Below are 22,383 nucleotides of genomic sequence, written 5' to 3'. Positions count from 1 at the left end.
ACTTCTGGGCGATAGTCTACGTATCAGAAGAAATAGTTCTAATAAATCAGTAAAACGTCCTGGTCAGTCTTAGTTTATGGGTAAAGCACTGTCAGAGATTATAAATATAAAAACTCATTCATGAGACAGTGTTGGTAGTGTTGCTAAAAGCCTGGTAAAATAGCTGAAAGTCTAGTGAAATAGGCTGTCTTTGAAATTCTCCATTTTCTATGATCCATAAATAAGAAAACTAGTATTTCATAAAGCTAGCTCTTTTTTGTTTTGTTTTTTGCTGAGGAAGATTAGCCCTGAGCTAACATCTGTTGCCAATCTTCCTCTTTTTTGGCTTGAGGAAGTTTAGCCGTGAGCCAACATCTGTGCCAATCTTCCTCTACTTTATGTGTGGGTCACCACCACAGCGTGGCTGACGAGTGGTGTAGGTCCACACCTGGGATCTGAACCCACAAACCCAGGCCCCCAAAGAGGAGTGTGCCGAACTTAACCACCACACCATGGAGTGGGCGTGGGGGGGGTGGCCCCTCACAAAGCTAGTTCATCACTGTCGGTGCAAACTTGGTTAATCCTGGAGTGATTCAATCTGCTGAAGTCATCCAGAAAATATAACAATGCAGGGGGAGTGGTGGGAACATCATTTCTTTTAATAGGCAATATTGCTCCTGGTTTACTTGAGAGCACTCACCTGGGACCCCGGCACACAGTCATACATAGGACAGCAGCACATGAATGAGCTCTTTTACTGTCTGCACTTCCAGAGGTGCTCAGTAGCCTGGCTCTAGAAACAGCTTAGCAAATTTGTACAGTCAGATTTCTTCATCTCGGGCATTTTTTTTTTTTATGTGCTTACTTGTAGAGATAAGACCAAAAATCTGACGAAAGCAGAAAAAATTATACCTCTCCCCAAAGCACATTTTGTCAAAACCAGGTCATCTGGATTCTAAGTTTCCACATTCATTGCTCAGAGGGATTTTGAATAAATTCCCAACTTTCCAGAGTTCTTTACCTAGATGCCGCCTCTGGCTTCCAGCAAAGCCTAATTATTCCACTTGCCTACAGAGTTAGATTTTTACCTGGAAACCACTCGCTTTCATTTAAGCAGTAAAAACATAGCCATAGAAACAAAGACACCAAGATAAGTTTGCTTGTTTTTAATAGGAAGAAGCTTCAGCCTTGATTTTTAAAAATAGGTCTCCAATTACGAACAGACTTACTTGCTAATAACGAGCGTTTCCTCTCCACTGATCCAGACTCTCACGAATTCTCCATACATCTTGTTGTAGTAGTTGCAGGCACTGCCAAGCCCCATCCACAGGAACCGGAGGTGGGAAATGAGGGGCCCGATTCCCATGCAATAGCCAGGGCCTGCAAAGTCATCACATCACAGCACTTCAGCAACACCAAATGGGTGACTGCTTTAAGTTATTGCGGTTCTTGTTCTTTCATGTTTAAGAATGATAAAAAACACAACAGCAAAACACTTCACACGAGCCTCTTTGCCCCTCCATGAGTAAAAAGTAGTTCAGAGTCCACACCGCATTAGTTCCGTTTGGTCCCAATCCTCTCAGCCTGAATGAACCAAGGTATGTGTCTCCTATTTTCTCGCCATGTTAAACAGTGTCAATGAGTTTCCAATACAAGTCAATCAGTTCGTCTACTTACAAGCATGGACACCAAAACAAGTGACAACCTTGTCTTTGTCTCTTTGGCTACCTAGTTCTGTCTGAAAACTTATGGTTTTGAATGCCCCAGTTGACAAAATGGGTGGGTGAGAATTAGGTTGTAGTTTGGGTGTAATCTTTTTAACTGAGAGAAACGTGGTCTACAAAGATAATGTCCAGATGAAAAGCATCCGTTTCCTTTTTTCCTTCAAAAAGGACTCAGTTTATAAAAAGAATCTTAAGCTAAAGCTCATTAGACAAAAATAAAGCTAAGAATTGAGGAATTAGGCGATGAGCCTGTCTGAACAGTGTCTGCACTAGAGTTTGAGTCTGGTAATGTGGTTTTACTCAAGAGCAGTGACCACTCCTGTCCGTGCTTATGAGGACGACGGCAGAATTGTAACGAACATGAATCGAGCAACAACTGGGGAATTGGCTGGTGCTGATATCAGAGAACAAACGTGGTAGCTTGATTTTACCAGTGTTGGTGAAAAGCTAGACCAAAACTTTTTGGAATGGTTTCAGGGGTTTTATTGTAAAGTAGTAGCTTTTCTAAATCTTTCTCCTTTAATTCCATTCTGTCACTGAAACAGTTATGAAGTCAAAACATGAACAACTATACGGGAAAGTATTCACCCTCCAGGGACGAGAGTTGTGTAATCATCTAGATTATTGGAGCTTTTGCTTGAATCATCTAAATTGGATATTTAGTCGGAAATTCAGCAAATAAAATTTAGTCCTTAACTTTGCAAAAGCTGGGTTAATGTGGACAAAACTGTCAGGGTTTTTTTTTTCCTCTAAAGTGAAGGTCTTTGTTAATATCTATAGAACCAGAACATTTTCAAAGGGTTCTTTTTTTAAAAATTATTATTATTTTTATTTATTTATTTATTTACTTTTTGAGGAAGATTAGCCCTGAGCTAACTGCTGCCAATCCTCCTCTTTTTGCTGAGGAAGACGGGCCCTGAGCTAACATCCGTGCCCATCTTCCTCTACTTTATATGTGGGACGCCTGCCACAGCACGGCTTGCCAAGTGGTGCCGTGTCCACACCCGGGATCCGAACTGGCAAACCCCGGGCCACCAAAGTGGAACGTGCGCACTTAACTGCTGAGCCACTGGGCTGGCCCTTCAAAGGGTTCTTAATCTTACAATTGTTCTTGTAACACTATAAGTAGACGACTGACTTTATGTTAAAATAATTTCATCAAGTTCTTAAAAAGATTCAAACGAGCAACTTGAATATGTATTTCCGGAAAGTGTCATCAGATATACAGACCTCTAATTGAAATCTGCATAGTAACAAAATACTTTGCTGGATATTTGCAGCTTGACACACTGTAGATGCTCAATAAATGTTTCCTAAATCAATTTCTAAAATTAATTAGGTGTGTGTAACATAAAGGATGATGTTTTCAATGTCATCCTCATTTAGAGTATTTTAGGTTGTATTTATATTTCTCTAAAAATGGAAAAATACCTTTATGTCGCACACACTTAGTCCATGTGAAGTCAAACGTCTGGCTATTTGGGAATAGACTTATTCAACAAACGTTTACTTACTTAACATGCTGGGCCCATGAGAAATAAAGACACTAATGAAAGGCTGCGTTTTTCTTTCTTTCTTTATTTTTGGTGAGAAACACTGGCCTTGAGCTAACATCTGTTGCCAATCTGCCCCTTTTTGCTTGAGGAAGATTGTCACTGAGCTAACATCTGTGCCAGTCTTCCTCTATTTTGTATGCTGAACACCACCTCAGCATGGCCTGATGAGTGGTGCATAGGTCTGTGACCGGGATCCAAACCCACAAACTCTAGGTCGCCTAAGTGGAGCGTGTGAACTTACCTACTACACTGCTGGGCCAGCCCCTGCACTTTTCATTTTTTATCTAAAAGTTTGGTGTCGAGGAGACAGTCTTAACATTTGGGAACAACCATTCAAGTTTAAAATACAACAGTGCAGAGTCGTATCTACTGAAAAAGAGAGGTTGTGATGAACTTTGCTCAAGTTGAAAACCTGAGTGTTCTAACCAGGAGAGAATCAGAGTTTGAGGTCCTTAGTGGTCAATTATGTGTCAGCTTGATCGTTCAGCAAACACTAATTGAGACCCTACTGGGAGTAGACACCAGCTCCAAGTTAGGGACCAGAGATGGTATGATAAGGACAGCTAGGCCCCCATCAGAGTCCTGGGCAGGAGAGGAGAGTATGTGGGGAAAAAGTACAAAATCAAATAACTATAACTCAATGTGATCCTTTCACTTATATGTATAACTTACACTCTCCGCCTGGAGGGAAGTGCGCTCTAGGAGGAGAGAAACTGTGGGAGGATGTTAGGGAAATATTCTGGTTGCGTTCACATTAAGCTGCTCTCTGCTGCTCAGATTTGGGAATGCTCATCTAGGCATGCAGTGATTTCCGGGAGCCTCTTTCACACCCTAAGAGGAGCAATAAATACTTCACTGCATTTTTGTGCAGAGACAGCCTCCCTGAAGCCAACAGCTGGGACCTCTCACCTGCTGTCCAAATCAAGAAGCTGTTCCATTCCACGCTAGATAAATGCACTAGAGAAACCTGCACACGTGAATGTTCATAGCAGCATAGTCCACAATGGCCGCAACTGGAGACACCCCAAATGTCCATCAACAATAGAGTCGGTAATTAAACCATGAGATGGCCACGAAACTGCGTACCATGTGAACTACAACTGCACACCAGACGTGGACGAATCTTACAAGCATAATATTGAGCAAAAACAAGCAAGAGAGAAGAACAAGTGATGTAGGACTCGATTGCTGAAACATTTCAAATCAGGCAAAATTAATCTCTATTGTTTAGAGATGTGAAATTCGGTGGCAAAACTACAAAAAAGCAGGGGAGCAATTGTCATGAAATAGAAGAGTGTTTACCTCTGGGGGCGAGAGAGAGGGTGTGATGGAAAAGGCACAAGAGACATTTCTGAGATGCTGCTAACATCCTATTTGTTGTCCTGGACTGTGATGACGTACTTATTTGTGTCCTTTTCTGTGAACCAATTTTTTAACCGGAAAAAGGGGAATGTGTTGCCATGTCCTTTTCCCAGTGTCTCCCTCTGGGGATGTGGTGCCCAGGGCAGAGAGAGGCTCTGGGGGAGAGGACCCATGTGCAAGGTTGGGACGGCTGTGTGTCCTTGGAGAAAGGAGAGATGCCAGGTGCCAGGTCCTGGACAGAGATCAGTGAACTTGGGGCAAGTCCCCTGAACTGAAGTTTACAAACTCCTCCCGTAGGAACAGCTCTTTCCTCCCCCAGACCCGCATAGGCCTCCCTGGCACTAACTCATCTGCTTATGCACATCATCTTCGCACACTCCTGCCCCCCATTCCCCCCGCCCCCACCACGTCCTGTAGCAGCGCCTCTCAGTAAATATGGTTTGCAGAAGCTTGGATTTGAGTCCCAGTTCCATCACTTACTAGCTGTGTGACACCCACCCTCTTTAAGTCTCAGTGTCTTCGTCTGCAAGATGGGCATAAACACACCTCCGTCACTGCGAGGATCACAGGAGAAAACGGGGTGAAGCTGCTTCGTAAACTGTAACCCACTGAAGGGCTCTTAATCATTACACCTTCTCGACTCCCTGCAGCTTTCGCTGACCCTGAGCTTCCCCCAAACCTGCAAAACCCAGAACGCAGAGAGCCAGCGAGTCAAGGAAACTGGCGAAGGCAGGGCAGAAGTACCGGTCAGCAAGAAGCACCAAGACTGAATGCCTCAACTTCCCTTCCCCAACCAGGAACCCCGGGACCTCAGGCTGTGCCACCGGAGGACTGGGACCAGACCTCACATTTTCAAAGAGACAGCACAGAACTAGAAGCTCCCTGGCTGGCAACATGATCATCAACGTGGGACTTCCTTGTTCCCCACCTGCCCCCCTACACCCACTTTCCTTCTAGCTGAGATGCTCACAAGCCGTTTCCCTTCTCTGGTAAAATTCCAGGTTCTTATTTATTTATTTCTTGATTCAAATTCATTCCAATTTTGCTCTGAAGGTGAAAATGTCTCTGGAACGCCTTCTGTACTCCTTTCCTTCTCCCTCTCACTTTGCCTCATCTCTGCCCTCTGCCCTCTCCCTTTCTTGAACTTATTCCTTCTCTTTACCCCACTCTTTATTTTCTTTCATTCTTGGGGGTGAGGTGATGGTGGTGCTGTCATAAGGGCTGGATGGGACCTGGGCAGTGGAAGAAGAGTGGGGACCACTACGGTTCCTTGGAACATCACACCCTGATAAAAGAACCTTCAACAAGGTCTATGGGTCAATCAGAAGTAGAGTATAGTTAATTATCCAGATAATTCCAGTAGAAACCCCCGTCACTCTGTACTATCAGCTGAATTCAGAATTATTGGAATTATCAGACCATTTCTTTAGTTTTCAGTGAAAAATACTTATAGCAGGCATCTGTCCCCATCTCAGACTTGTTCAAAGGATACTCATGCCAAGTCTACTTTACCAAAGCAAAATGCAGACTGGAAGGGATTGGCCAAGATATTTTTTAAATGCTTTCATTTAAAATGTCCAGACAGGGGCTGGCCCCGTGGCCGAGTGGTTACGTTCGCGCGCTCCGCTGCAGGCGGCCCAGTGTTTCGTTGGTTCGAATCCTGGGCGCGGACATGGCATTGCTCGTCAGACCACGCTGAGGCAGCGTCCCACATACCACAACTAGAAGAACCCACAACGAGAAATATACAACTATGTACTGGGGGGCTTTGGGGAGAAAAAGGAAAAAATAAAATCTTTAAAATGTCCAGACAATCGGCATAAAAATTTTCACCTGAGTCCTCATTTGCTAATACTACCATGGGCTCCAGCCATCTCCTCACATTCACTCAGTGTCATTTTACAAAACTTTCTTTACCCTCATGGGCCAAAAGCTCAAACAAACAGTCTCCCTAGATACAAAACTAAATGAATGACTTACCTGGTATTGAGGATGTTTCTTCATGATTCCAAACAAAGAAAAGAAAGCCAGTGAGCAGCAGAATGGGCAAGGTGGCGACAGGCATGACTTCGGGCACCATGCTGGTGAGGTTATAATGCATCGGGTTTAGCATTTCCAAAATCATCTTGTGCTCCTTGATCTCAGGCGAAGCAATGTAAAGGCCTGTGGAAATCAGAGGGGGAGGAAAATTAGTCCCCCAAAAGGTACATCTAGGACTCCCGTTGCTTCAGAGGATGCTGTACTGTAGTCATTGGCACTGAGTTTTATAATGTGATTGGACGCTTAGACAAGATAAATCTGGGGTTACAAGTCAAAACAAGCAAGCCCAAGAGAGATCTTTTGGCTTGAAGGGCAGCGCTTCTGACCTTGGTGGTCTCAGGTTCGTTTAGACACTTGGTCAGATAGAACCTTATCATCTTGCCCTTGAGTGGTTGGAAAGTAACTGAACTCCCAATTAAGAGCCAAATTTCTCACCAAAATACAAGAAAAGGAAGCTCTTTCCAGAGGTGGAGTCATTCCATGACTTCAGCAGCAGATTTTGTTTAGACAATCTTCTTTCCTTGAAGCCAAATCAGTTGCGGGGGGAAAAAAGCAATCCCCAACCTTCTTCCTTGCTCAAAATTACTTTCCCCAAAGAGTAAGCCTCTCCAGCAAGGAAGTGTTTCTTGGGTATTGCTGAGGTGTTTTCAGAGCCTCTCATTAGGTTTTCTGTTGAATTCAGCTTGACTTACTTAGGACAATCTTTTTCTATTGCCTTTAATGAGGCTTAAAATCTCTTGCACCATGGGCTGGATCAAGCAGTCCCATGGGGGCCAACATCAGTGGTAGTAGGAAAGAAAATGGGAGAGGAAGAAGAAAGGCAGAAGAGAAAGAGAAGGAATGAAGAAGGAGGAAGCAAAGGGGACAGAGTAGAATGCCACCAGTCACAGGCTCAGGTGCCACTCAGCAGCCTCGTTCCCCACAGCAGCCAACCTCCTGTGCAAGACAACTTTCAAGTTTGATTTGCTGGTTCTGTCATATTTTTCAACACTGTAATGTTGAGTTTGTCTTTTCAGTAAGACTTCCCAATATGTATACTCTCAGAAGAGAGTTTCAGGGATGGTGGTCTGCCGAAGAGACCAGACTGAATAGACCTGTCTAGTGAGGACAGAGCACCAGTCAATACAGTTCTGGTGCCACAGGGCTGCTCCCTGGAAACGTGCCCAAAGTTCTCAGGACTTGTGAGGGCTCTGAAACAGGTTTTGGCTGGGTTTTATCTAGTAATATCAAGTTCTAGATCCTTAGCCAAGGCTTCTAATTGCATTTCAGGGGCTCTGTGAACTCCCCAAAATGCTGCATCAGATGTTATATCTGCTCTTCTGCACTCTTTTGGGGAAAGAAGCCATAATTCTCATCAGAATTTTAAAAGAGTATATAATTATATTTCTCCTCTGATCTATATGAATTCTTAAACATCCAGGCAAACACCCATTTCTGGCAACTACAGAAATTTTACAATATAGTTGAATTCATTCAGTTGCTTGAGTCATTCTTTTACTCCACCATTTAAATAGTCATTGATGGTTAAGTGCAAGACACTGAAAATGCCTGCACATATGTTGTGCAGCTTGTTTGTTTCAAATACACATAAGATGAGATGGAAAAGTGAGCAACGTGTCTGTTATCTGGTTCTTTTGCTAATGAGTAGCTGCTGCCTTGAAAACACTGAGTTTTTAAATTTCCAGAGTGGAATTTTACATCATTCTAAGTAAGCTCTGTGTGGCTATGACAGCCAAGACCCTCAAGGTTTCTATTTATATTGATGAAACCTGAAACCGATGTTAAAAGCATAAATGAAGAAAGTGGTTGTGACAAAAAGGAGGAAGATGCCCCAGAGGAAGTGATGCTGGAAAAAAATTTCGCATTAAAGGAACTCTCAGAGATATTCCACAACACTGAAAGCACAAAGGATAAGATGTCGGAAGCTGGTGCAAATTGAAAAAGGAGTATAACAATTCACCAAGGCAGAGAGAAGATGCTCCCTTAGTATCTAAGTTACACAAAGGGAAGGAGAAGGCAGGAACTGTTCAAACACTCTTGATAAATTCTTTTTACAAAGAAAACACTTTAAGAATGGTAATGTTTCTCACGTTTTAAATTACAGGGTATTAAAATATTAATTTTACAATTTTTTTCATTTCCCTATAAATTTAAAACCTACAGTAAGAGTTTTTAACGTTTCAACAAAAATTTTAGAGGTCACTGAACTGTCGCCTTTTTTCTCTTGATTTTTTAGATTGCTCTGCACCGTTTCAGTTTGCACGCTCATTTCTATGGTCCTGCACTATTGTGCAGAGCGAGGACTGCCTGTAGTTCTAAATGTTTAAAGGGGCTAAGAAGCCCTGTTTGTCACCTTCCTCAAGAGTTTGTTGTGTAGATATCCCAAAGAGCACCACTTAAAGACTCAACAGGCTGAGAACTTTTTAATGCTTACAAAGCATTTGCTATGTGTCAGACGTTGTTCCAAACACTTTACAAATATTAAGCCGTTCATCCTCGCAACAACCCCATGAACTAAGTATTATAATGCCCATTTCACAGATGAGGAAACTGAGGCCTGGGTTAGTAGCTTGCCCCCGGGCACCCAGCTTGTTTGTTGCAGAGCTGGGATTGGAGTCCACATAGTCTGTCTTCAGAGCTCATGCTCTTAATTATGCCATTTTGCTGCCTCTTATGGGATTCATGCTGTCCCTACATTTCATCATTTATGTTCATTTCTAAGCTATTCAGAATGACTCCCTTCAAAGGAGTAAGCCGTTCAGACCTCCAAAGGCCCCATTTGGAAGGTCCTTTGAGGTTCTCTCCTCCTGCACATTGGTTGTCCTGTTCAGTACAACATTCCAATGGGCCACACAGACAGGTTAAACAGAGCACTTTGAATGTGGTATAGGAATGCAAGAAGTTCCTAGAACTTCATAGAGTTCGCTTGTATGTCCCCTGTGCCAGGAATACCTCTCCTTCATCCCTAAACACACATATTCACACATGGCCCTCAAGTGCCACATGCCTTCAAAGACCATCTCAAATGACTGGATCTCCAGGCATTTATTTGCAGGATGGTCTCCTCTCTGTCCTCACTGGGGTGTCCCACACTGGGCCTGGCACCAAGCAGGGGGCTCCAGCCACCTGATGAACCAGGCCCATGCGCCTGTGCTGGGGGTAGCCGCAGGTGTCCTAACTTCTTCACTTAATGCCCCGCCAACCTCAGGGCAAGGAAATGCCAGTCCTATACCCAGAGTTCCCAGTCGGAGCCAGGGCAAAGGTCCCTAGGGACCCGGCAGAGCTTGCGGAATCCCAGTGACCTTGGGGTCAGGACACTCCCTGGGCCCCACAGGGCCAGGAGGTGTTCCTAGGTGTTCTGGTACAGCGCTGACCCTTTGCAGAATGGGGATGCAGGCCCTAGCCTTGTGTAAGTGCCCTGCAGCTTGGCTAGCCCCTACCGAATCCTACCTTTCAGCAAGGGGGCGAACTACCCAGCGGGGAGATGACCCAGCCGTCCTGGGTGTGAGGGCTGCGTGCCAAGCCTGGCCTCCCTCTCATTTTCTCCTGGTCCTTCACACCTGGTCCATCCCTCTTTCACATCCCCACTCCCAGGGAAACATCATCCAGCCACCTTGATTCTCCCTGCTGCACCTGCTGATTTGGGTCCCCACATGGGGCTGCCTCCCAGGGCTGCTGCCAGGAGCAAGACAGATGTGACCTCAGTCCCCAGGGGCTGACAGACAGGGTCTTGCAAGGGAAGGTACAGTCCCTGATTGAACGGTTCCCCAAGCAAGCGAGAACTTCCAGTCAGGGGGCAGGAAGGCTTGTGGCTACAAAGTGTCCTGTCCCAGGGAGGGGCTGCCAAGTGGGACGGGAGGGCTGGGAGTGGGGGGAGGGGGAGCCTGGTGCTAAACAGAAAGAAGCATCATCAAGCAATAGAAAGAAGGCTGGTATAGTTACCCCTCCTCCTTTCCCTTTGACAGGGGTCCTGAGACACTCTTGTTTTTATTTCCCAAGTCCCTTATAACTGACAGTCATGGAGGGTTTCATTTAACCAACATTTATTCAGGACCCTGTCTGAGCAAGGTGCTACATGCAGACATGAGAGGCACGAGAAAGTTCTGAGGAAGGTGCTGTAAGTCAGGATGTGGTGTGAGCACCACGGGTCTCTAGGGTGACAGGCAGAGCTGCCCATGAACTTCTACATCGAGGAGGCACAAGGTATCAGAGCTGAAAAGAAACGCCGAGATTTTCTAATAGTACGGTTCTCTCCCTTGAAAAACAACAATCCGCAGGAGATCCAGGGAAGTAAAGTCACTTGTCAATGGTCACTTAAAATTGGGAACAATTTACCGTGTGCGTATTCCCCAGCTCTGGGGTCACAACACTGGAGGTTCTGGTCATTCTAGAAGCTTCCAGCAAGCTTCCAAGTGAGTCCTTGGGATTTTCTTGTTCTGTAGCAGGAGCAACAATAGGAACCAACAAGGGAAACCCAGAGGGATAAACGTCCGTATAGTTGGCCTGGACTCCCCTTTAGGGCACCGCTGGGAGACCTCAGCCGCTGGCGTTGCAACCAGGTAGGGAGACCATTGACAGTGCAGAAAAGGCAGATTTCCCTCCTTGGTAAATACGCGGGCTCCCCAAATCCACATTTCACATGAGCATGCAGCCCCAAAGCTGGGGCATCAGGCAGGGCTGGGGCTTTCTTACTCGTCTTTGAGGTTCCATGACATCAATGCATGTTTGTGGAAATGCTTTCTTCACAGCAGCTTCCTGGCCAACTGTCCCCAGGCCTGGATGCCCTTTTACCTCAGCTTTCACATTTGCCCCTCTGAGGGTGCCTTCTTGTCCCTCAGATATCCAATCCATTGTCTTCCCAATGGGCTGTATCTGATATCCTCTCCCAGGAGAGTTTGTTTTAAAGTACAGTCAGCAGTGACCACCTGAAAAGCCTTCTAGATCTTGATCATTAGAGGCCTTTCAGCCCATGAGGCCAGGAGAGGGGGAATTGTGGGACTGGAGGCCCACCATGGGGCTCTCAGATCCTATTGTCCAGTGGCTGCCTGACATCCCAACCATACCTTTTCTCACTAGCAGGCTGAGCTTGTCTCATGGAGGGTCCAGAAAGGGCCAGGCTGGGTATTATTCCCACAGCAGCATTTCTCTAAGAGGTTTCCCACCCCTTCACTTTTCAACTCAATTTTATAAGAGCTATCATGTTGTCTGGCCTCAGAGGGGAAAAGGAAGCAAGATTTTTCAGTCCAATTTTGGCTTTTAACCGAGAGGTGGTAGAGGCAGACGTGACAGGATCACAGGAGCAGGATTTGGGTTCGGGGACCTGAGTTCAAGTCTCAGCTCTGTGGCTGACAGGCCCTGTGACCTCATTCACTTCCCAAGCCTCGCTGAGCCCCAGCTGAGGAAGTGAATTCTCTCTACCTCAGGACACGGAGGTGAGGATTAAAGTGAAACCTCTGGGGGGTCAGATGCCAGTGGTGTTGGCTGCCGTTCCCCAGGCTTTAAAGTCTCTGTGGCACATGGAGTTGTGTGACTCCATGACTCTGGGAGCAACAATGGAAGGTCCCCAAGTGGAGCTGCTTAGGGTAGCCTTGAAATCACCAGCCAGCAAGGCCAATGAACCTTGTTCTTATGGTAAGATCCAGAGCCATACCGAGCCTTGGTGTCTAAGATTTACCACACGGTGGTCCCAAGCGGCCTTGTGCTTTGACTCACCCATCTGGATGAGACAAGCTCCTGTAAGGGCAGTACCAAACCCACCTCCTGTACAGAGCATGCAGCTCTGCAGTGACGTGTCTTTCCTCCTGACACAGCATAAGTTCCTCCAAGGTAAAGACTCACATCTTGCTCCTCTCTGTGGCCTTCATGGAGGCCGCCATGATGCCTTGTACCTAGTAAGTGCTCAGTAAATGTTGGTGAAGTGAATGAATGAACAGTTAGCAGGTTAAGCTTTTCAGGCCTCGGGTCATCAAAGAATTATGCATTCACATATCCCCAGAGGACTGTTTTCTTTGTCCTATCTGTGATTCCGAATGCCAAGTTCCAGCAATGCAGTGGCCCATGGCCACCACCCAAACAAACTGATAACAGCAGCATTACTGGCCTTTCCTTGTGAGCTAATCTGTTGTTTAATGAACAAATTGTGAGGCCACAGAGATGGCCTAGAACAGGGCCAATCTTTGGCAAGGAGGCCACTGGCTGACCCCAAGGGCTGGGCTTACTTAACCTATCTGGCTCTCCTTTCCTTATCTATAAAACAAAGGGATTGGACTACGTGACCTCTTCTATTTCTGTGTCTGATGCCTAACGTTCTTACCCTTTCTCTTAGCTTCCTCTCCTGGCTCTTCCCAGTGCCTTTGCCCTCTTCACCTTCCTTGGTTCTTTCCTTCTGCACCATGGACTTAGGCCAGCCATTGGGGCCCGGGAGCCCAGGTGCCCAGAACTAAACTAGGATGCCAGGGAACCCGGGATGCAAATGGCCAGCTTTGGCCATCTTCTCTAGCTCGTCTCCTTCTCTTTAGAGCCCCAGACCAGTTCTGAGAATCTAATGAAAGCTGTGGAACCGTGCTCTAGAAAAACACATTCAGGAATCAACATGCAATGTTTTGAATACAATTCTGGGTTCTGGACCCACTGAGGCCCACCCACAGACTTCAGATTAACAACTCCTCGGTCCAGTTCCTTTCTCCACCTTCCACCTCAGGTTCCCAATGTCCCAGAGATTCTTTCCAGATCAAAATCACCTTCACTGACCAGTAGTAGAGTGTGAATTTCAGGTTGTAAAGAAATGAAATTTCCTCTGGGCATTTTATATTTCCCTGGACCTCAAATCTACAAGTGAAGGCTTGATGATAAGGTGGTAGACTGTATATACAATGGAATCAGTGAGAAAGATTTAAGGGGGGAGCGAGGGGCATATCCAATACCCTTAAATCCCATCTGTGGCTCACCTCACACTGACATTGTCCATGGCTACACTTTAGCCCTCAGTGGGCATCAAGGCTCGTGGGATCTCTGGGCTGCTGCCATGGATGGTCCTATTTGTGGAAAGCACAAGCATGTGCTGACTACTGTGTTCACTCCAAAAATTTAATATCTACCATGTCCTAGCCACTGTTCTAGGCTCTAGGAATATAGCAATGAACAAAATGAGGTCCTCGCCCTCAAGGAGTTAATTTGCACAAGATAGAGCCACCCATCTTACTGTTAATATAAGTCGAATTACAAGTGTTCAACCAGAGGCATAAACAACCATTGGAAGAGAGGGGAAATGATTATCTTAGGAAGGCTGGGTACGGCCTAATGAGCAGGCCTTGAAGGAGGAGCATCATTTTACAAGAAGTCAAGTTAAGGGAACAGCATTGCAGGTTGAGAGAATGAGAAAAGAATTTACAGGGGGAAACTTAAAGCTGCTCCTACATCCCTGCCCGTGCCATTTGCTTTCCTGGTTTCAGATGACCTCCTATCACTGTGTGCATTCACTGCCACAGCTCTGCCTCAGTTTCGTCATCAGAAAAATGGGAGAAATAATAGTGTTTCTGGATATGGTAACCGCGAGGAGGAAATGAGATAAAGCATGTTAGGGCCTTGTCAGAGTATCTAGCACATAGTGAGAGTGCAATAAAAGTTGTTATTGTCATTAGTCTTCAGTCTCCAACAAAAGCATAGGTAATAAGGGACAGTTGGAAGGAGCAGAGTCCTTGGGGCTGGAGTAGTGCTCTGGGGATCTCTGAAGAGTTGTGTGATTTTGGGCAGGTCACTCCACCTCTCTTGGGTACTCTGAGGGGGCCAGAGAATAGGGTAGTCTCTAAGCGACCTGGGTGGTCTGGAGGTCAGTGATTCCACAACCCTTTTGTCATGGGGTCACTGGGGGTCATGTTAGAGATACTGAATAGAATTGTGGGATAGCTGACATTTGCCTCCTATACCCCTCCTCATCCACGTTTCTTTTCTGTGTCATTTCCCCACATTTCCTATTCATCCACTTTCTTCTCCCCAGTCAGAGGAAATCATCTCACCAAAATTATTAGTCTCCAGGGGCTAATCCTTCAACTCATTCTCTCTTCTGGCAGTATTTTCATTTTAACAGGTGCCTGGAGCATTTCTCTGGAGGGCACAAAGGAAAAGTGTGCTGTTCTCTCAGCTCTACGGGAGCCTGTAGTCTAGTGGGAGAGAAAAACCAACCAGCGTGACGGGAGCCTGCAGTCTAGTGGGAGAGAAAAACTAACCAGCGTGAGACTGTGGACAAGTACAAGGAGATGTTAACATAGAGATGTGGTCAAAGACGTCTTCGTGTGAAGATGGAGCTTGTTCTGGTCTTTGAAATGTGGTTGGGATTTTGAAGGCGAGTAGACGAGGGGGCTCTGTGAACGCTTGCCGGTAGGAATGAGTTAGGGGCTAGGCAAGAGGAAGGAGGTTGGGGAGAATGAGACTGAAGCGGCTGTCTTCATGTCGGGAAGCACTACCATCTACTGGCGGAACTATAAGTGAGGGAGGGGATGTGCGGGCGTTGAGGGAGAATACAGGAGACGCATTGCTTGCTTACTTGAACCCCTGGCTTCTAGTTTGTTCATGGACTCCTATGTTAGGAAACTAGCATCCATATATGCCTATGCAAGGGAACTAGAGGAAGTTTTGTGAAAACAGAAAATTGTACTAGCTAAACTGCCTGTGTGGGTGCTAATAGTAGAGGCAGACATCTTCACAACTAATTTCTGAGTCCTGCAAAAATATTTTAAATTTACATCTCATTTGACTTACATCTCCTTGTCAACAAGAACTGAGTTCGATCATCCATCTTTTCCACCATCCTTGGCTTCACATGACCTTTTCCTGCTTTCCAAAGCAAGCTTATCTCAGGGGGTTAAAGAATTGGCCACACTGAGATCTCTACATGTGACTTTTCTATGCTACTGAGAAGTCAGGCAGTCCTCTTCAGTCCTGGGATATTCTAGGCTAACATTTCTTTGAATATTGTCTCCCTGCCATACTCACTATTTTGGCCTCCTAGGTCACCAGTTAGACAAATACTGGGTCTTACAGATCCACCCATCCCTTTTCTTCCTGCTCTTTCCTATTTCCCATCTCTTTGTGCTGCGTTCTGAGATAACTCGTTGATTGAATCTCCCAGCTCTTCAACTGTTATCTATTTGGCTTTTCAGTCCATCCGTTCAGATTTTTATTTCAAAAATCAAAGTATTAACATCCATTATCTGTTAATTTTCTTACGGATGCGGTGTCCGCTCTTGTCTCTGCGGCTACTAATTCAGCGTATTCTAGAGCCCTATTCTGATTGATCAGCAAGGGGATGTGGTAGTTACTCATCTGTCATGTGGCTCCGAGGCCAGAGCCTGTGACCATAAACAGCATCAGGGATCTCAGAGGTGCTGAGGAGGGACCCAGAGTTGGATATGGGAAACACAGGAGACAGCAGAGGATAACTCATAAAAAGTGAAGTGGGGGCCTGGCCCATGTGCAGGTGAGCCTGCCTGAATGAACTTCCACTCTTTCTCATTAAAGTCTCTCGTGATGTGGGACACAAAGAGGGATCCTAGTCTCCAGAAAAACCCAGGGAAAGTCACTCAGAAGGATGAACAGAACGTTCGAAAGTGGGTTTCATTTTTAGTTTGCTACTTGGAGACCCAGAGGAGCAAATATAGGCTAGACTTGGAGGTCAGGGACCCAGCTGGAGGGCAGAGAAATGCAAGCACATAAAAATGGCTTCTCAGGGAGTGGGTGGAATAGGGAACACAGGAGATCTGGGCCAGGCCTGAGAATTCCAATAAAATCATCCAAATTTCTACAAGGCAAGGTAAACTGGCAAAGAGGCAATAGGTGAGAGAAGTAGTTTGAAAAGGGCTCAGTGATCTGTGATCAATTGGAACTTGGAAATAAGACATAATTGACATTGTTATAGTTTTTATTACATTATTAACGTAGTTGTATCAGAGTGAGGAATAATTCACCTTACAGCTCTGCCCCATACTGTGTGACTTGGGGTAAGTTACTACACCACTCTGAGCCTTCAGTTTCCTTGCCAGTAAAATGGAGATAATAGAACCTTGCTTTGAGATAACTTAGATGAAATATCTATATAAACTGTAAGGTCATATAATACAAATGGCAGGCATGATTTTGCCTGAGGCTCCTTCTAACTCTCTTGGAGCTTAGGATCAAAGCAGAAATGAACAATCCAGTGTTCCCTGAAAGAGAGAGAAAGCATCTCTAGGCTCAGGTAAGCATTCCAGGTGTCCCCACAAGGCCCCGAACTGCCACAGCCAGTAGACGGGACACATTCTCCCAAGTATTCCACTCTTTTACTGAGGGCCTTCTGTGCCGGGAATCGTGCCAGGTAATGGGCACATGAGGAACATGGCTGACAGGCGTGTCCCTGGAGATCATGACCCAGTAGTGAAAGCAAGCCTTCAGCTAGTAAATATAAAAACCAGTCAAGGATTATCAAAGGGAGCATGTAGGATCCTATGGGAGTATGTAATGGAAAACCTCTTCCCGATCACCCAGATGAGGTCAGGTGCCCCTTTAGGTTGAATCTTAAAGAGAGTTGGTGTTTGCCAGGAGACGGAATGGCGGTCGCGGTGGGCTTATTCCAGGGAGAGAGAACAGTATACGAAGACCCTGGAGGTGAAGAGACAATGCTCTTGCCAAAAGCGAGAAAACCTCCTCTTTCCAAATTATGCAGGCGTTCTTCCAGTATCTGGGAGCAGACATTAAAGTCACTCACGATACGGGACACCAAGAGGGCTCCCAGTCTCCAGAAAAACCCAGTGAAAATCACTCAGAAGGATGAACAGAATATTTGAAAATAGATTCCATTTTCAGTTTGTTGTGCTTGCAAGGGGGTGGGTGGGGAGGAGGTTTCTGGCGTCCCCATGCCTCCGGAGCGGCATCAACACCACTGTTGAAAGTTTGCAAGCCCTGAAACCCCCTGGATGGAAACCATTCCTGACCCCCAGTTTAGTTGAGATAAAAGTTGTGACTTGCCTGCCCTCCATCCCAAATTCTACATGGAAGCTGTTATTAGTGGTCCTAAGAAATCAGCCAGGGGCTGCTATGGAAAGCTTCCACTTGCTAGGACGTGATGTAGGCAATGAGATTACTTCTGGACGGGCACCCCTGAGGTGGCAGGCTCTGCAACGACTGATGGGTAGTGGGTTTGCCAAAGAGCTCTTTCCACACTCACTTCAGCGCCACAGGAAGCAGTCATTTTCTTATGCAGTGGGAACCATCCTCCTGAAAGGTACGGCCGCGGAAAAGATAAAGTTGCCCAAATAGTTCAGCTGAATTCTGAGTCTCATTCCCCACTTTTATGGAAGGCCCAGCTCTGCTCACACGGAAACAGACGTCCAGAGCTAACGTTTTCCACTCAACAGACTGTTATTGGGTGAGGCAGTGTGTCTGTAGCACCATGGCAGGATCAGCGGCGGGCATTCCTGGAAGAAGTGCTTCTCTACAGCTTATCGACAAAGAGCTTATTGGCTTTACAGAGCCTGCCCTCCACCCTCCACCCTGGGAATATCTGAAATGGACAGAATAAGGGTAAAATCTGCCGCCAGCTTCACGACACAATCTTTAGGTCTTCTGAAAGTTATACGAGATCCCATTTACAAAGAAACCAGGAGCAGTTTTAACCACCTATATTTATAAAGCTCCCATTTCTGGGAAACCCAGAGGGTAGCCGATGCTTGTTCAACCCAGTTCTCTGACCTGAGGGTTTGGGAATTGGGGTATACATGGGAAGAAGATATACACCTTGGTACCCGCTCCTTAAGTACAGCGGGTGAGGAGTGGGAGAGAGGGCCCCACAGAAATCATTCTGGGCTCACCTCTAAACATTCTGATTCAGTAGAGGTCATAGGCTTTGGCCTACGTGGTAAATCTCCAATATACCATTTACCAGACCTATAACCTTGGTTGGGCAAGTTACTTAACCTCCCTGAGCCTCAGGTTCCCTAGTGGTGTCACTGAGGCAGCACCCATCTCCCACGACAGGAGCTTGGCCTCCATGCCGCGGTGTGAGGACCCCAAGCGGACTTTGGCTCCTTGGACACTGTGTTCCAGGGCCTGAGCCCAAGGCACTGAGTTTATTTTCAAACAGCAATGTTTTCACTGCAATATTTTCCTCTAAAGGCTATCCCAAAGTGCCAACCCATGTAAAAACAGCAGCAACATGTGAAGGCCAGATCCTCTCTCCCTGACCTTTTGTGGCGTCTTTTAGAAGATAGTAACTCTCAGTTGACGGGTCCCAATGCTGCTTGTGGACCACAACAGGCATTCTGTGTGTGCCCATGTGCACAGATCAGTAAACGGACACGGGTGCAGATAAGCATAAGCGTGTGTGATCATAATAATAGCTAACATTTATTGAGCACTTACTGTGTGCCAGGCAGTTTGTAGGTAATCTCATTTCATCTATACCAACTCTAAGCAGTAGGTACTACTGATATTGAAGTCCAGAAACTAGCAGCAGCTTGCCCAAGTTCACTCAGCTGCTGAGGAGTAGAGCAGGACTTGGCTCCGGGCAGCGTGGCTCTAAAGCACGCTCTTATCCTCTCTACTGCCTCTTGCTTTCTTCTCTCTCCTCTCCTTGGCCCTGGGCAGCTAACATTTTACATTCTACCTACTTCCAAAGGCCTGAGGCTCCTTGAGCAGACACTAGGTAAGACTCTAGGGCCCTGCCAGGGGAGTGGACTTTCATACATTCCATATCCCTGTCTCTCCTCCACACAGCTTTCCAGATCTCCCCAGCCCAGTCACCTCTCCCGCCTTTGTTTTCCTTTATGGCCCATGACCACAGTCAGCAGTTGGTGGGCATCCCTGGTGATCTTTCGAGCCTGTCTTTATTCCAGTGTAACCCAGTGCTGTGAAGCATGTGGCTTAACTCGCCTGCCTCTCTCCCCCAGCCCCTCGCAGCTGGACCCCTATTAGCCTGGGCAGCACGTTTGTGTGATTTAGAAAAAGCCGCCATCTCTGGCAGGATACACTTTGGAAAAGGCACCTCTCAGGGGAGCTTGGGCTGGACTCCAGGCCCTCCTGCCGCCCACACTCCTCCCCCCTCTCCCTCTCCCACCACCTCTGCCCAGCACCAGCCTCTCATCTAGCAAAAGGGCTAGCAAGGAGGTGCTCAGTACACAGTCATCTGTTGGCTGCCTGCCATTCTAAGGTAGGGCCTGTTGAAACTGTTACGAAGATTCACGAAAGCTAAGAGGACTATAAGAGTGGTTATCTCTTTAAAATGTAAATCTGCTTTATTCCATGAGAAGAGTTTAAATCCCCCCCCAAAAAAATAGGGGAGGCAGCTTAAGTGGATGACTAAATGTCCAGGAACCAAAGTTGGGGGGCAGCAAATGCTGCTCACAACAAATCTGACAAAAGCTCGACAAAGTCTTAGGAAGCTGTGGGTAAAGTGCCCCACCCTCCACCATCCACCACCATTTACAAGCCATGACAGTTTAGGAAAATCACAAAATCTTTCTCCCAGCCCCAGATTGTGCATCTGTAAAATGGGGCTAATCATCCCTTCTCCCCACCATTCAGAGGACGACGTGGTACTTAGAAGAGACGGTGGGTAGTGAAGACACCCAGAGAATTGTGCTAGGCAGTTAGGACTTACAATTACTATCACCAGGAATATCTGTCAAGTAATCACCAAAGCCAAGAAAAAAATATTCTTTTTTGCCTGAAAAATAATGGTGCATGCAGTCTGCAAGCATGAGTTTCTGGCAAACACTTAAGTTTAAGAACAACCGCAGATGGCTGCAGCATTTTAGCTATGGGCAAGGAAAGAACCCAGAGAGACCCCAGAGAGAGAGCCCATTGTGTTCAATTCCTCAGTTTCAAGGGAGATTTCGGAGAGTGAATTGGACAGTGTCCCGTTTTTCTTCTGGTTTCAAGACGATCAGCTCCTTTGCTTTGGAGCCTTCATAAGGCTTTCTTGTAAAGTCGCCATGGATTGGGAGTGGGGGGCAGTGTCATCAGGGTTGGAGAAACCAGTAGTGGGAGGATGGTTCTCCAAAGGGAGGAGTGCTAAAGCCTGTTTAAATAGCTTTGAAAATGAGTCAAAAGAGAGAGTGACGGTGGAGGCATTGGCGTTGCAGCAGATTCGAAACCTCTTCGGAGGTGGAGGGAAATGCCAGAGTGATGGGGGAAACTATCGGAAGCCACAAGGAGTGGGCAGAGAAGAGCCTGAGGGCTTTCAGTGTGGACAAAGGTGGGAGACATCACTTCACGGAAAAAATGACCCAAATTCTGTTTATGATTCATTCATTCATTAACTTTTCTAGAACCCTGAAGTCCACCTAAGCGCAAGGCATGGTGTTAGTAGGTCCAGTATGGGTGGGCAGGGAGAGGAGGCCGGTGGGAAGGACACTGAGAATATTGTCTCTGCCCCTAAGGAGCTTATGAGACAGCTAGAGAGAAAGACACGCATATAAATACAAATAGCAAGGCTCCATGTGACCACCTCCACAGGAAAGGAGTATGCAAATGATGAAGGGGAAACAGCCCAGGGTTGACTCTGCTCAGAGGAGGGGGATGAGGAACTGTCTCCCAGGGAGGCAGTCTTTCTGGTCTCGCGGAATCCTCGGGATTCTGCTGCAACTAGATGGCAGAGTGCTCTTGATGGTGGCATAAGACATGAATTCAGATGCGTTTTGAGTGTTTTCACAGAAGGCATTGGTCCTAAAGAGTTGCTGAAGCCCTAGTGAACACTGGGAAGTTTTAGGAAAAGCATTAAATATGCAGAAGTCTTTGTAAGCAACCCAGAGCATACACGAGTTAAACTATGTGATAATATGCTTTCAGTGTGACTAAAAATGCCTGGCTCCTTTTAAAAGGCTACATTGCAAACTATAAAGAAACTGATATATAGTAACGTACGCCTGAAATTATACAATATTATAAACCAAGATGACCTCAATAAAATGATTTTCAAAATAATAGTAAATAAATGCACAAAATTAAAGGCTACATTGCAGAAAGATGCACACACAGACAGCTTGCAAAGAGGTTACTGGGACCAGCTGAACTGGAGGGAGATTACCATGGGTTTTCAGGAGATAAGAGTGGTTTAGAAGCTCAGAGGTGGGGTCTCAGGCTACTCTGGAGGTAAGAGATTGTTTACTCCAAAACCAAAAGAAGGAGCAGGCCAGGATCATTCAAGACGTTTATATAAATCTTATCAGAGAAATGAGCAATAAGCATTATTAACGTGCCCCACCAGAACTTTGTTCAAAAAAGATGAGAAGGTGCTTTTGGTTAATTATTAGTCAAAGAAATAAAGACAGTAAATACGCTTCTTTCAATTTATAAGGTTTTTTCCCCAACCATCCTAATCTGAAGCAGCTATTTTCCTCAGAGAGCGCACAATGCCTTGATACAGTCAGCTACATGAGCATTCATGGTACCTACAACTGGCCATAATCTTGGCCATTTGAACAGAGGGTAAAGAGGTGGGAAAGAGTCATTCTCCCTGGAGTGTGAAGCAAGGAGAGCTTCACAGAGATCGCGATGGAGGAAGAGGATTCCAAGGAGTTGAGTGCGGGGCAGGTCCTTCCCAGGAGAAAGAATGGCATGTGTGTGATGGCCCATTGAAGAGGACGACGGGCAAAATTCCAGAGTCCTCTGATTGTGGGCACTCTCTCCCTGCCCAGCATCTCACTCCCAAACTCAATTGTTATTTTACCTCTGAAACTCTCGCCTCTCCCCCT

The 22,383-nt window shown here is 46.1% G+C and overlaps 1 protein-coding gene across 5 annotated transcripts in view; it reads right to left on the bottom strand.

Moving 5' to 3' along the window:
* CYP19A1 (cytochrome P450 family 19 subfamily A member 1) overlaps positions 1–22,383 on the bottom strand; it is a 111,215-nt gene that overhangs the window by 26,105 nt on the left and 62,727 nt on the right. For 4 of the 5 annotated variants that reach the window (XM_008513834.2, XM_008513835.2, XM_008513833.2 and 1 more), the window contains 2 exons: positions 6,602–6,784; positions 1,209–1,359 (listed from right to left, as the gene is read on the bottom strand). In XM_008513834.2, the coding sequence (XP_008512056.1) occupies positions 1,209–1,359; positions 6,602–6,746 (296 nt within the window). In that variant the 5' untranslated portion in view covers positions 6,747–6,784. Of the gene's footprint in view, positions 1–1,208; positions 1,360–6,601; positions 6,785–7,096; positions 12,571–22,383 lie in introns of those variants that run through there. The other variant, XM_070580159.1, reaches the window with a different exon arrangement.

This window comes from Equus przewalskii, chromosome 1 (assembly GCF_037783145.1).
Source record: "Equus przewalskii isolate Varuska chromosome 1, EquPr2, whole genome shotgun sequence".
In the NCBI taxonomy this organism is placed as follows: domain Eukaryota; kingdom Metazoa; phylum Chordata; class Mammalia; order Perissodactyla; family Equidae; genus Equus; species Equus przewalskii.
This window is presented reverse-complemented; position numbering and strand designations above follow the sequence as displayed.